Raw genomic sequence first — 15,053 nt, 5'->3', positions numbered from 1 at the left:
CTTTATCTTATAAATATGCTTACAGATGTGAAGTATGCTTTGAGTATGCAGTAATAATTCATCTCACATGCTTGTTTTACATTATTGGATAACAACCTACTATGTGTCTCTTGTGATGTAGTCAACAACTCCTTTCCTATTGTACTGTAACTAACTCCAGTAAAGCTTGAAATATTCAACAAAAAAAAAAAAAAAAAAAAAAAAGAAATCTGTGGTTCTTTGCAATATTTGGTATTAAATTATCTCGGTGTTCCTTTAGGATAATCTCTGAGTTTTAACTTCTTTGATATCTATGTTTTCTATCCCCTCATCTTTACACTTTGGTCTTTTTCCCTCTTTCCAGTTCCTGTGGGTCTGTCTTTCATATAACAGCCACAGATTTCTTGCACTGTATTAACTGACTTCACAGATTCCAGTCCCCTCTTAGACTCTCCCACATTCGCTTTTTACCTAAGATAGATTGAGTTCTCCAAAACATGGTAATCACTTTCTGTATTTTTTATTTTGTTTGTGTCAAGGCAGGGCTACTGTAGCCCAAGGTAGACTTAATCTGATCTACATTACTTCAACCCATACGTGCTGTGTTCATTGATGAAGCTGTTTATAGTACTCACATACAATACAAATGCAGGTGTGCCACCATGCCTGTGTGAAAGATACATTTAGAACAGCACTGAATTTTAACAGTAACAGGTAAGCAGTAGTGGAGGGAGACATCACAATCATGATATGTACTGCTACATTCTTCACACCTTGTCCTACTTTTTGTTTCTGTTAAATTTAACACCATCAATAATTACCTGAAATTTTTTCCTGTTCGCTTGCCTCTTAAGACACAACTATACTATGCTCAGAGCATACACTATAATCTCCCTGAAGCAGATGAAGAATCAGGTGAGAGGAAACAGTCTGTCCAAAGTCATATTCTTATTAAGAACCAAAGCTAAATGTGCCATTCAACATGAGATATCTGTATCTCTAGTATCCATAGTCTTCTGAGAATTTAAATTTATACTAAAGATAAGGAAAGGTATGATCAACATTTTAAAGCTTTATTCCTTACCTGGCATGGTCAGGGCAAGGGTGGGAGGGAATAGCAGTAATCCACGTTATAATGGAGCAGGATAAATGGTTGTCCTTGACTGATATTCTCACCAAATTGGCCCCTCTACACTAGCAGACAGTGTTCACTGGACATAGGTTGCCTGGGATCCGATTTGTTTACAGGTAGCTCCATGGAAACCCCAAGAATCTACCAGATGCTGGTATGGTAGGAGATAAAGTGATGTCATAAATCAGGGAGTAGCCAATGGGAAGGTAATATTCTGAGGTAAAAGACAAAATTGTGTAGAAGCCATGAAGGCTGAGGTGTTAGCTGGTTAAAGGAAGTAATATTTTGGCATAGCTGTTTCTCTTCCTATGACATTTACCCTGAAAGATCATGGCAATGCTTTTATAAAGTTCATTACTGAAGATGTCCTGGGCAGAGGTCTTTTGCACACCCAAAGCACAGATCTGCAAAGATGTGAGACCAACAAGCATTCCATAGCTAGCTCTATAATCAAAACTATCTCAGCCTCAATCACTATCCATCTAGTTCTTTTTATACTCCCTCTAAACATCATGTGTCCTCCATGCATCTTGCCTCATCACGTGAGTCTTAATATCACTTGACATCACTGCCAATCAGCCCAAGTCCACAGAAGTGGCAAGAAACTGCACCACACTACCCGAAGTTTTTTGATATGTTCCTCTTTATGGAGTCCCAACAAATGGAGCTCAACTACTCAGTGCAGGGTGGACCAATATATGCCTGCTGTTAGCAAAGAATCATTGATCACGTGTCCTTTCATGTTCTTGCTTTAGCAGAACATCATTTTTCCTGTACCTGCTTCAGTGAAACTTTCCTTCACAAGTCCGTCTTAGCCTTTCACCTGTGTCCACTTTACAAAAACACTCCTTCAAGTTTGCCCCAAGAAAACACCATCAAATACAACTGACTTTCTAAAGAAACCTTAAGTTTCTACTCTAGAACACTATAAAAACAGTCCTAAGAGGGAAGTTTATAGCACTAATGCTCTCATAAATTGTAGACTTCTCAAACTAGCAAAAGTACATATGATGACTCTAGACAAAAAAGAAAGAAAACACACCTAAAGAGGAATAGACAGCAGGAAAGAATCAGTCTCAGGACTTAAATAAATCAATTAGAAACACAGAGAATAATATAGAAAAAAATCAACAATATAGACAAACCTTTAGCCAAACTAACAATCAGTACACAAATTAACAAAATCATACATGAAAAAAGGAGACATAACAACAGACACTGAGGAACTTCAAAAATCAGTAAGTCTTACTTAATAAGTCAATACTCTACAAAATTGGAATATCTAAATAAAATGGATGATTTTCTAGACAGATTCCAACTACCAAAGCTAAATTAAGATCAAGTAAACTATCTGAATAGTCCTATAATCTCTAAGGAAGTAGAAGCAGTCATTAAATGTCTACCAACCAAAAAAATCCCTAGGACAGATGGTTTTAGTGAAAAATTTTACCAGACTTTGAATAAGCACTAAGGCTAATACTCCTCAAACTATTTCACAAAATAGAAACAGAAGGAACACTGCCAAACTCATTCTAAGATGCCACAACTACCTTGCCACCTAAAACACACAAAGTTTCAGCAAAGAGAATTTCAGGTCAATTTCCCTCATGAATATTGATGCAAAAGTACTCAATAAAATATTTGCAAACTGAATCCAGGAAGACAGCATTCATGATCACATAGGTTTCCTTCTAGGGTTGCAAGGATGATTCAATAAACAAAAATCCATCAATATAATCCATCATATAAACAAACTGAAAAAAACAAAAACAAATGATCATCTCACTCAGTGCCCAAAATGTGTTTGACAGTCCCCAAACCTCCTTTGTGATAAAAGTTTCAGAGAGATTAAGGATAAAGGTGACATACTGCAATGTAGTAAAGGCAATTTACATTAAGTCAATACCCAAAATCAAACTAAATGGAGAGAAACACAATATAATTCCACCAAATTAGGAAGAGGACAAAGATATACACTTTCTCCATATCTTTTCAATATCATAATTGAAGTAGCTGAAGCAAGAAGATACTGAAAAAGATCAAGAGGATCCAAATTGGAAAGGAAGAATTCAAAGACTTGTTATTTGGATATGATACGATAGTACAGACCTTGAAAAGATAATATTCAATATGATATGGAAAAACAAAACCCAGACTGGCTAAAACAATCTTGTGCAATAAAAGAACATCCAAAGGTATCAACACCCCTGATTTCAAGCTCTGCTATGGAGCTATAGTAACAAAATACTTCATGGTATTGGTATAGAAACAGACAGATTGATCAATGGAATCAAATAGAAGACCCTAAAATGAATGCACACACCTAAGGACACTTGATTTTTGACAAAGAAAATGGACAAAAGAAAGCATCTTCAACAAATTATACCCATCTAACTGGATGTCTGAATATAGAAGAATACAAATAGACCCATATCTATCTCCCTGCCCCAAACTCAAGTCCAAGTGCATCAAAAACTTCAACATAAAATGGGATAGATATAACCTGATAGAAGAGAAATTGGAAAGTAGATTTGAAAGCATTGGTACAGGAGACAACTTCCTCAACAGAACATGAAAAGCTCAGGCACTAACATCAACAATTACTAAATTAGACCTTCTTGAAACTGAACCTCTATGTAAGACAAAAGACAATATCAATAGGACAAAAAGGCAGCCTTCAGAATGGAAAAAGTCCTTTACCACCCCTACATCCAACAGAGGACTAATATCCAAAATATTTAAAGAACTCAAGAAATTAGACACCAGACAACCCAATAAAAGTTGGATACAGATCTGAACAGAGAACATTTGATGTGAAAATTTTAAATGGCTGAGAAACACTAAAAAGAAATGTTCATCATCCTTAGCCATCAGGGAAATGCAAGTCAAAACTACTTTGGGGTTCCATCTTCTACCTATCAAAATGGCTAAGATCAATAACACAAGTGACAGCTAATGCAGGAAGTGATGTGGAGCAAGGGGAACATTCCCCACTGCTTGTGGGAGTGCAAACTTAAATGGTCACTATGGAAGTCAATATGGAGGTTACTCAGAAAATTGGAAATTGATCTAACTCAAGGCCCTGCTATGCTCAAAGGATTCTCTATATGACTACAAAGACACTTGCTCAGCATTGATCTCTCTGGTAAAGAGAACTATGGACACGTGGGGATGGGAACAGGAAGGTTCAAGCAGGGGAGTGAGGGTCGAAAGTAATGGGAAGGCAACTGGAATCTGGAGGCATTTAGAGGGTTATGTAGAAACCTAGTTCAGTAGAATTTCCCCAGAATCCATGAGAGAGATCCTAGAAAATCTCTTATTTTCAAATCTCCATAGGGGGTATGGAGCTGAAACTGTTCATCTTCTGTAATCAGGCAAGGCTACCTACCAGCAGTGGTACTAGGACAGCAACACAGCCACAAAGCCTTCAACTAACAGTCTGTCATGTCTGTGCTGGGGGAGGAGAGGCACCAAACTTTTGGGAGTGGCCAACCAATGACTGGTCCAACTTGTGGTCCAAGTCAAGAGAGGGAGACCACACCTGACATTGTGTGGATCCTCCAGAAACCAGAGGCTAGTCAGCCCAGAGACTTGAGGTAGAACCAAATGGGACTGGAAAATTTTTCAATGATGGTGATACTCTGCCTAGCCCAGTTTTGGTCAAAGAAGTATAGCTCAGCAGCTGAGCTAACCAGATGCAAAGACCCACAGCCAAACATTAAGCGATGCAAGGGAAACCATGAAGAAGATGAGAAGAAAGCAGCCAGAAGGGTGGAGGACACCATGAGAACACAACCTACAGAATCAACTAACCAGAGTTCACAGGTGCTCATAGAGACTGAAGTGACAATCACTGACCCTGCATAGGTCTGAGCTAGGTACTCTGCATATATGTTATGGTTGCATGTGGATGGCTACCCACACTGTGTGGTTGACCGGGAACCAGAGGTTAGTCAGCTGAGAGACCCAGGATAAACCAAATATGACTGGAATTGTTGTGTGCTCTTATGAGCAGGAGTAGGGGGTAACTCTGACTCTTGCCTGTGCTTGGGATTCTTTTCCTCTTACTTTTCCTCTTACCTTGTCCAGGATTGACATGGCTGTGAATAGTTTTATTATAAATTGTTATGCCATTGTTCAATTGACGCCTATCCCTGTGAGGCCTGTTGTTGTTGCTGTTGTTGTTGTTGTTGTTGTTGTTGTTGCTGTTGTTGTTGTTGTTGTTGTTGAAGGTAAATGAAAGAGGAGTTGATCTAGAAGGGGTAAGTAGAAGGGTAACTGAGAGAATTGGAGGGAAGGGAACCTGTAGTCCAGATGTAATGTATGTAAAGAACAAAAAAGTTAAAATTAAAAAGTTCTCTGGTAGAATTTTTGGGGTCCATTAGGTATTCTATCATATCATCTGCAAATAATGATACCTTTATTTCTTCTTTAACAATTTTTATCCCCTTGATCTCTTTTTGTTGTCTTATTGTTCTATCTAACACTTTAATTACTATATTGAATAGATATGGGGAGAGTGGGCATCCTTGTCTTGTCCCCGATTTCAGTGGGATTGCTTCAAGTATGTCTCCATTTAATTTGATATTGGCTGTTGGTTTGCAGTAAATTGCTTTTATTATGTTTAGGTATGGGCCTTGAATTTCTGATCTCTCCAATACTTTCAACATGAAGGGGTGTTGTGTTTTGTCAAATGCTTTTTGTGCATGTAAGGAGATGATCATGTGATTTTTCTCTTTGAGTTTGTTTGGATCACGTTAATGGATTTTCATGTATTAAACCAACCTTGCATCCCTGGGATGAAGCCTAATTGATTGTGGTGAATGATGGTTTTAATGTGTTCTTGGATTCAGTTTGTAAGAATTTTGAGTATTTTTGCATCAATATTCATCAGTGAGATTGGTCTGAAGTTCTCTTTTTTGGTTGGGTCCTTGTGTGGTTTAGGTATCAGCTGATATGAGGCCCCTAACACACATACAGCAGAGGACTTCTGGATCTATGTTCATTCTGAGATGATGCATCTAACCATCAAGAGACTGGAGGCTCCAGGGAGTTTAGAGGTCAGGTTAGGGGGGCATCCACATGGAGTCAGAGTGGGTGGAGAGGAGGTGTGGGATGTGGAGTGGTCGGAGGGTAGATCAGGGGGGAGAAGGGAATGGAATATGGAGTGTAAAAAATAAATTTAAATAAAAATGTCAATTAAAAAGGAAAAAATCAAAGAGAAAAGCAAAAAAAATTAAAATGTAAGTTAAAATTTAAAAAATACTAAAATTGGCTTTAAAACATCTAGCATTTAATCTTTACTCCAATCATATCCATTCCTGATTTGTTTCCAGGAGATATATTGCCCTGGTTTTTCATATGTGTATCTTTACATTGGGGTTTGCCATCTGGATTAGGTCATTGGTTAGATCATTAAATAACTTACCCATATTCTCCACTTGAAGTTTTTGAAATGTTCAAGTGGGACTTGGTTATATTAGGTCTAAGACATTTTACCTCCTCTATGGACTACTGGTGTATGGCAATGGATACACTTGAAGCCAACACATCCAGGGCATTTTGAGAATAGAATATTGACCTTGTAAGCAAACAGAATTGATAGATACCCCTGCTATCAAAATACAGCAGGAAAAAATTAATTGTACTTCCTACAATCATTTTTGAGGAATAATTAAATTACTATAATATGGTGTATACTAGGATATAAGTTACAAGGTGTAGGAATGGAAAGAAACATACTGAGCAAAGCTTTAAATTTCTAAGATAAACAGAGATTCTGTAGTGGAGCAAAACACAAAGGGAAGGGTATTCAGAAGCTGGGAGTAGACAATGTTCAACGACTATTAAAAATGTAGAAAATGATATGACAATCACATAGAGGAAGGGATAGGGAGGAAAGAAAAGGAAATAGTATAAACTAAAGGTAAGACGTACCTGTGTTCGAGTTGACAAAGTATACCATGCCAGTGTAGACACAGGACCATCACCTATCTCCTAAGTGTACAATATAAAGACTAAGCCAAAACTATTGAATATTTAGAGAATAGTAAAGATTTTTTTTAAGTATCAGCATGAAATAAAAATAAAATAATGCAGATGTGATGGCATACACCTTCAATCCTGGCACTTAGGAGGCAGAGGCAGAGGGATCTCTATGAGTTTCAAGTCAGCCATGACTACATAACAGATTCCAGGCCAACACTACATAGTATGACCCTGTCTTAAAAACATCTTTAAAAGTTAAGATTAAATAATTATATATATATATATATATATATATATATATATATATATATATATATATATATATATATATATATATATATCATGTGTCAAATTTTCTTTTTTGCTCACAGATTTAGAAAATGTCTCTCCTCCCTGTGAGTTGTCTTAGGAATTTGTCTGTGCTGATAGGACACTTACCTGTGTCACAGGGGTCTATCCTCCCTTACTTTTCCAGCCCTAGCTTGTCACTTCAGCCAGAATGGAGCATCACCACAAGGTACTTGCGACTGGACCAGCTGTTGTTGTGTGTTCTGGGGGTTTCTGCTTTCCCCCTAGTGTACTTCAGCTCTAGGCTCTGATACAGCCCTTCCATGCCTACCTCTTCTTGTCTTTATATTGGCTATTTTCATCTCACAGGGCTCAGGCTGCCAGAAGCCAGGTCTTAGCTTGAGTTTGCTTGTTCTATCAAGTTCCTGTGGTACATGTGTACGGTTCAGTGGCTCTCTAGGTCTCCTCTCAGCACATGGAGAAGGTACTTGAAAATTTGGAGATGTACTCACAAAAATTTTTCTATTGTTCCTGGCAGAGTGGGTTCATAATTCTCTCTGATCTGTTTATTCCTTGCCCTCACACAATAGCGAGGTAGGTCCACAGTACTGACTGGTTGCCCAGCATCTGCTTCATACAACCTGAGGGGCTGCCATTTAAAGCTCGATTTTGCTATCTGTGCTTCTATAGGTTTCCTTTTTCTCTTTTGTTTACAGACCTAAAATAGGGAGAGAAGTATTCTCTCCTCATTACTGCATTTGTTGTGTTCTCTAGGGTAGATGAAGTCTGGGTTGCTTTATGAATGTCAAGTTACTTTTTTTTGTATTCTATGTCTCACAGGCTTCTATACACTGCCATCCTCCTTGCCTTCCCAGGCTTCTTATTTATGAAGACATGATCTTGTGTCTTCTCTAGACTGGCAGGGGTAAGGGTAACTGCTATTTGTTCCTGTTTTGTGTCTCCCATTCTCTATCTCAGATTTGTCATTGTAGTAACAGAAAGCTGAGCAACAACTCTGAGCTGTCACACCTTCTGCTGCTTTCAGCTCTTGCACTGTGGAGCCGAAGAGTCTCCAGATGCTAAGATGTTCTTCAGAGGCCTTGCTTCTGTGGTCAGGATCCAGTATGGCTCACAGACTCCAGCCCAGCACGGCCATTGCTCTGGTAGTTTTTCTCTGTTCACGTTATATTACCATGTGAATGTTTAGGGAACTCTTAGGGGCTACATCCCAGGCTGCCTGATATTGTGCATCTCTTGTTCATTTGTTGAAACCCTTACCTACAATGTGATAACATTTGGATGTGGTATATTTGGAAGAAAGTTATATTTATAAAAATGTATGAAGGTAGGGGCCTCTTATGGAATCTGTGCCCTTATAAACAGAGACATCATATTGTTAGCCTCACTCCCAATGGAGTGCAGTGAGAAGGCAGTTACTAGTGAACAAAAAGAGAGCACCATTCTAGCTTCTTGACTGTTAACTTCCATATTCCAGAAATGCAAGAGTCTGCATGGCTGCTGTTTAAGCCTGATAGTCCATAGTATTCTGTTAGGGCAGCCTGAGGCAACTAAGATATTTTAAAGGATGCTTAGCTTTTTGATCTGCAGAAGTATGTTATGGACTAGCAGGAGGTGCCTAGCTCTAGGTGGAAGGCAAGTGTACCCAACCCTTCTATTGGTTATTAATCCTGCCTCTATTACAGAGTCAGTTTAGGGGGAAAAGCATATATTTTGGCTTATTGTTTCAAAGGGTATACAGTCTGTGGTCATTGTCCTCAGGTACCTAGGCAGAACATCATGAAAACTAGAATATGTACAGAAAGCAGCTGTCACAACATGATGAGCAGGAGGAGAGGAACAGGAAGGGGTCAGAAGCAAGATATCCTGTGGACCCTCCTCCAGTGACTATTTCCTCAGTGAGTCCCCACCTGCTGAGGTTTCTAGAATCTTTGAGGATAGCACTACCAGCTGTGTACCTAAGCTTTTAAAGTTGAGTGGCATTTCTTATTCAAGCAGTAATTTACCTTGAAATCATCAAAAGTTTCTACTTTGGTTAGGCATGGCAGATTCTTTTCCTCTTCTTTCTTCCACCAGTGATGTCCAAACCCTTTGACATTGTGATGTGTTGTTATCTAAAAATGTGTTGAGTTGCATCCTTAGCTGTCGTGGGATGCTTGCAGACTTTAGGCTACAGGTTGGACATGCCGCTGTAGATTCTAACTTAATTCCTGCTACAAATATCAGAAGAGTTTAACTATTTTCATAAAACTATTTCTGTGTGTCTTGAAACACTCAAAACAACTAATAGTTATTTATCACAACAGTCTCCTCTGTGCCCAGTGATAACTTACCTATGGCTAATGGTATATGCCATTTTTCTGCATATACCATTAACTAGCTGGATAGAACCTGGAATTCATCTAAGTAGGATGTGAAGATTTCCCATTTCCCAATGAACAGCCTAACATGATAGTTTCATGGATAGTGACAGAAAACACTAGTCTACTTGGTCAGAGGTAAAAGGCATATTCTCACAGTAATACCAGTAGCCAAACATGCAAGTTTTTTCTTGAACTTTTTCCTGGTGTAGTAATTAACTGTGATAATCAGCTTCACCTAGAAGAGCACAAAAACAATACCCTAAATGTGCCTGTGATGGCATTTCCAGAGTCATTTAACTGAGAGAGAGAAAGAACTGCCCTCAAAGTTGGTAGTGGCATTTATCTACTGTGCTGGCAACCCAGATGAGATAAGGGGGAGGAAAGAAAGAGCTGGCTAGCACAGATATGCTGTCCTCTGCTTCCTACCTCCTGTGACGAGAGCAGCTCTGCGCCCTCCCCCATAGCTACATGTTGCACCACCTTCATGGTCTATATACAATAGAGCTAGGTGATCATGGATACAAACCTTAATACATATGTTAGACATATATCCCTTCTCTTTAAGCTTCTTTCTAAGGCATTTGTCACAGTGATGCATAGCTGACTACTCCAAGTCACTGACAAGAGACTCTTTCTGTTTCTAATGGGTAAACAGCACACCTGACCTTTCTGCAGAAGGAGGACATCCTTCTGTTTCTTTTCCAAGACTGTTCACTATGGAGATATCTTTGAAAAGTTCATCCATAACAAAAGCCAGAAGTGCAGCTCTTTTAAGATAAGCATAAAAGTGAAAGACCAAACGCACCATTTTTTAAGTCTTCATGGCCTCTGACCTCCAGCCTTATCACCTGTCCCTCACTTCATGCTATCATGACAAACTTCCTGTAGTCCCCTCATGCAACTTGTTTCTTTGTACCCGATGCCTTCACTGCTCGGGCTGTCCTCTCTTCCTCTTGATTCACTTCAGATCTGCTTACTAAAATTGCTTAAATGTGCCTGCCCTTTGGTATGCATTCTCTTTTAGATTAAGAATTCCCTAAAGCTCAATATCTTGGTATATTTTTCCTCAATACAGACTCCCACTTTCCACTTAGATATTGAGGTTTCTTGATGGATACAGTTTCCTGAAATAGATTACATTGACTTGAAGACTGTTTGCAAGTAATCATGACCTTATCAAAAAACATCCCCTGAACGACCTGAAGCCTGTGTTGGTCTGGTTTCTGTTTATCAGAGGGCTACACCTTACCTTGAATGGAAGTACATAATTTAATTATTCCTGAGAGAAGGGTATACCTTTGGGCTTTCAAGTTTTCCCACATACAGAAAAATAGACATAAAGTCAGGAGGTGATACATTCCCATATCCTATCACTGGGGAGGCTGAGGCAAGAAGATTGAGATTATGAGGTCAGTTTGAGCTGCATAGTAAGTTTAAGGCCAGTTTGTTGTGCTGTGCCTAAAGTCGCTATCTCAGAAAACAAAATCAGAAAAAAATCTGTCCAGTGTTCATCAGGCATTTACAGTATATGAAGGACTAAGGATGTAGGTAGAAAGAGAGTGAATACAACCTAGTTCCTAACCTCATCCACCTTACACACATTGTATGGCATCAGGATGCTAAGTGACAGCAAGCTTTGTAACTATTTAATAGGTGATAATGGGATTAGAACTGTCTGCCTGCAATGGAAGTAAGTGAGCCTTATTTATTAAATTAACCTATTATCTATCCATCCATCTATCTATCTATCCATCCATCTATCGATCAATCGATCTATCTATCTATTGTACACTATTTACCACCAAGTGCTTATCTGGATATGTGCTGCCTTCATTCTATGGATGAAGAATTCTAAAATGACTTTCTTGAGTGGTTCAGGGTTCTCATAAAGAAATCTACTGTCAGTCCAGGCATTCATTATCTGAAAGCTTGACTGCAATGAAACATCACTTCCCATGCATATTGATGAAGGCAAGAGTCTTGGTTCCTTGTTATTTGTGCCTCGATCTGTATACAGCTGTGTGTGTGTGTGTGTGTGTGTGTGTGTGTGTGTGTGTGTGTGTGCATGCATGTATATGAGGTGCTGGATGGAGATAGGACTTTGTATACTCAGTGAGATTGCTGCTCCACTGAACTATATATCCCAGCTTTCCAGAGACTTTTGGAATGTCTTCACAACCACAAAGCTGGACTCTTTCAGAGTCAGAATCTTAAAGAATGGAAGAGAGAAACCATAGTATAATTATGACCTTCCCTCCAAGGACAGCGTTATTGCTGAAATATTTTATTGGTGACATAACCCAGTGTTACTCATCACGGAAAGTGATAATGACAGGAGGTGGGGATTATAGGAGACTATTTTGGAAGCTAGTTATTGTAGGAAATGTGTAGGAAACATTCTCCCAACTGCTGTTTCTTTTTTTTTCTCCTTATCAAGCCAGACACTCTGGTAGGTACTATTCTTTCCTCTCCATGTCAAGCCTAGGCAGCAGGAAGAGCAGAGTCTTCTGAGGGGATGTTGCTGGTTGTGAGTATTGAGCATCCTATCCCAAAAGCCATTCTGGGAGGTGGTGAGGGAATAAACAAGTGCCTTCCAAGACTGCTCTTATGACTTCTTTACTTTGAAAATTCACAAAGAAGCTTTCCTTATTCTTCATTGACCCTGTTCTCAAGCTTTCTTTTAAAAGTAAAGAACAGCCTATTTGGCTGACCTAGACTGGGCACCGCTAAAGCAAAAGTGCACTTTTATCTAGGGTCAGAGTCATCTAGTCCCTAAATGAAGCTTATTTAATGAAGAAATTTGTTCCAGTTGGAATCTTGAGATGGAATTATGGGTCCATCTGTAGCAAACTGGGAAAAGCAGCAAGCTCAAAGGTTGAGGAGAAGCTAATGAGAATTGTTTGCTAAGTATATACCCCTCTGATTTTCATCTGTGTATCCCTCCCACCACTTTATCCTCTGCACCACCTAATAATCATATCTGCTCTCTGAGCCTGGTGATCGGCTCAGTATGAATGAATACGGGATCCACCATGGGTCAACTGGAACTATGATGACTCAACTCAGGAATTGTTATTGATCTGGAGAGTGTGCCTCCAACCTGATAACTGTCTGTCAAACAGACTAACTTAAACTAAAAATCCCAGAGTAGCCCCACCTCATTGCAGTAAACCAGCTGTGGTAGACTAGCTCTACAAATTCTCTTTTGCCTTAAGCCACTTTGGATCACCCAATTCTGCCAGCCATGGGCAATCTGGCTAATGTCCATTTCCTTTGTGATCACGTGGTGCCACCTTTTCTATGTGCAATCCAGTGCTTTGGGTACAAATGCTGTAGGCCTTTCTTTTCTTTTTTGAACTTCATGTTGCATGAGAATGTTGCATGTTCCATGAGAAGCATGAGATATGATCCAAGAGGCCTCTATTCTCTGCTGCCTATCAAAATGGGAAAGACATGAATGATCTAGTAAGACAGGGAAGCTGAACCCTTGATGTTGTCTTCAGGCCAGTTTTCCCAACTGTTAGCTTTGCATGAATTGTTAAATCATTTTCAGCAACTCCCTATCCCCTCCAAGCATTACAGTCTCAAAGTTGCACACTATCGATCTGCAATTAAACAATCATGAAATTAGAAATTATATGGCAAAGATGATGTTCTCTGGGGCCCCTCCTTGAAAATGGTTTGCTTAAATATTGAATTCAGTGTCAGGAAAGACTAAACATGCAATTTTCTATTTTTTAATGTTGTAAAGGATTATCTCAGGACAGTGGTGGGCTGCGAGTCATCACCTCTGTGCAGCCTGCACTTTTCTACAGTGAATGGCATCCAACAGCCTCTCTCTCTCTCTCTCTCTCTCTCTCTCTCTCTCTCTCTCTCCCCCACTATGTTCATCATTATGCAGTGGGTCTGATTCTACAGGCAGATCATGTCCTCCATCACTTTCCCATGCCTTGATGTCTCCCAGGCCTTATTGAGAACCCGACGACAGCTGCCTTGTAACAACTACAGTCTTCCCTCTCTTGGGGCCAGAACAACAGGCATCCGGGTCAAGATGATGAATGATTGGAGCCCTGTTCCAGGAGCACAGGATTTTCATGTCAGCTGCCCTACAATGGGCTTTCCTGACATTTTTTTTGACAAGATAGGAAAAATCTAACTGACATGTCTACTTAATTCCACAAAATTGGTCCAGTGATCCTGACTGGTGGGTGCTTTGTAAATTCTGGTACCCTTATTTCAGAGATGATGGCTTTTAACCTGGATGGTTACTGTATCTTTTCCACTGATATGGCTGCAGTGATGGAACCACATTTTTAGTGTTATTGCAAGAATAAGCTTTAAGGGTATTTTGGATTGGGTTAAGCACATAGAACAGCTAATGCTCAACTTTTTTTTTAACTTCATAAAAAAAGCAAGGCTGCAGTTATTTTATCATTTTGGCAGTAAAAATGACTGTATCAGTGGGTTCAACTGAATGACTTCATTAATTCATGAGGAGCTGGAATCAGAGATTCCTGGATGGAGTTGAGAGAGCTAATTTACTCTAGGAATTGGTGTGTGTAGAGCCTGGCTTGGCTTTTCTTTCTTCCAGTGACCTTACTCTCTTCTCTTGCCTAGATGAGGCTTGGTCCTCAGCATGCAAGGAAATTCATGACTACTCTGTGCTTAGTCTTACATAATAGGATGTGAGTTAGTTAAGCAATACAGTGCCCTGTGAAGGCTGCATGAGTGAGCTTATACACAGTGGCCTGGTCGTTGGCTTGGACCCTCTAAGAGGAAGTATTCCTTCGTTAACCCTCATTTGTATGCCCTTTGGGATGGGAATTCTTGGGAACAAGTTGTAAGGTCTATCTGAGATGATCATGATGTTACATGTGCTGTGGTGACATGCGCATCTTCCTGAGGATTAGAACAACCGAATGAAGAGTGGAAAAGTCACAATCAATCTGTTACAGGCTCTGTATTTACAAAGTTATCCAACCAATTTGACTCTTTCAAGAAAAGAAGATGTCTTAAAACAAAATAAAAAAACAAATGAAAAATACTGGATTTCAGTTTTCCTTCTCAGGGTGGCTTAGAGACCATGTTATTTATTAAAATATTTTTGAGACTCTATGAAAATAATAACAAAGGCAAATAAAGCAACATTCTCCAGCCTGGCATGTCTGAATTATTTCTTTAATATTTTGTGATTTATTTTGCAGCAGCTGTTGCTCTCTCTCTCTCTCTCTCTCTCTCTCTCTCTCTCTCTCTCTCTCTCTGTGTGTGTGTGTGTGTGTGTGTGT

The 15,053-nt window shown here is 39.4% G+C and overlaps 1 protein-coding gene across 2 annotated transcripts in view; it reads right to left on the bottom strand.

The window, feature by feature from the left end:
• The window catches only part of LOC110321474 (uncharacterized protein C2orf78 homolog), a 12,044-nt gene extending 10,809 nt beyond the window's left edge, over window positions 1-1,235 (bottom strand). The window contains exon 1 of one of the 2 annotated variants that reach the window (XM_021197719.1): window positions 1,064-1,235. In XM_021197719.1, coding sequence (XP_021053378.1) covers window positions 1,064-1,070 — 7 coding nt within the window. In that variant the 5' untranslated portion in view covers window positions 1,071-1,235. The remainder of the gene's footprint in view (window positions 1-1,063) is intronic. The other variant, XM_021197728.1, reaches the window with a different exon arrangement.
• Window positions 1,236-15,053: the final 13,818 nt, after the last annotated feature.

Source organism: Mus pahari, chromosome 1 (genome assembly GCF_900095145.1).
Source record: "Mus pahari chromosome 1, PAHARI_EIJ_v1.1, whole genome shotgun sequence".
In the NCBI taxonomy this organism is placed as follows: domain Eukaryota; kingdom Metazoa; phylum Chordata; class Mammalia; order Rodentia; family Muridae; genus Mus; species Mus pahari.
This window is presented reverse-complemented; position numbering and strand designations above follow the sequence as displayed.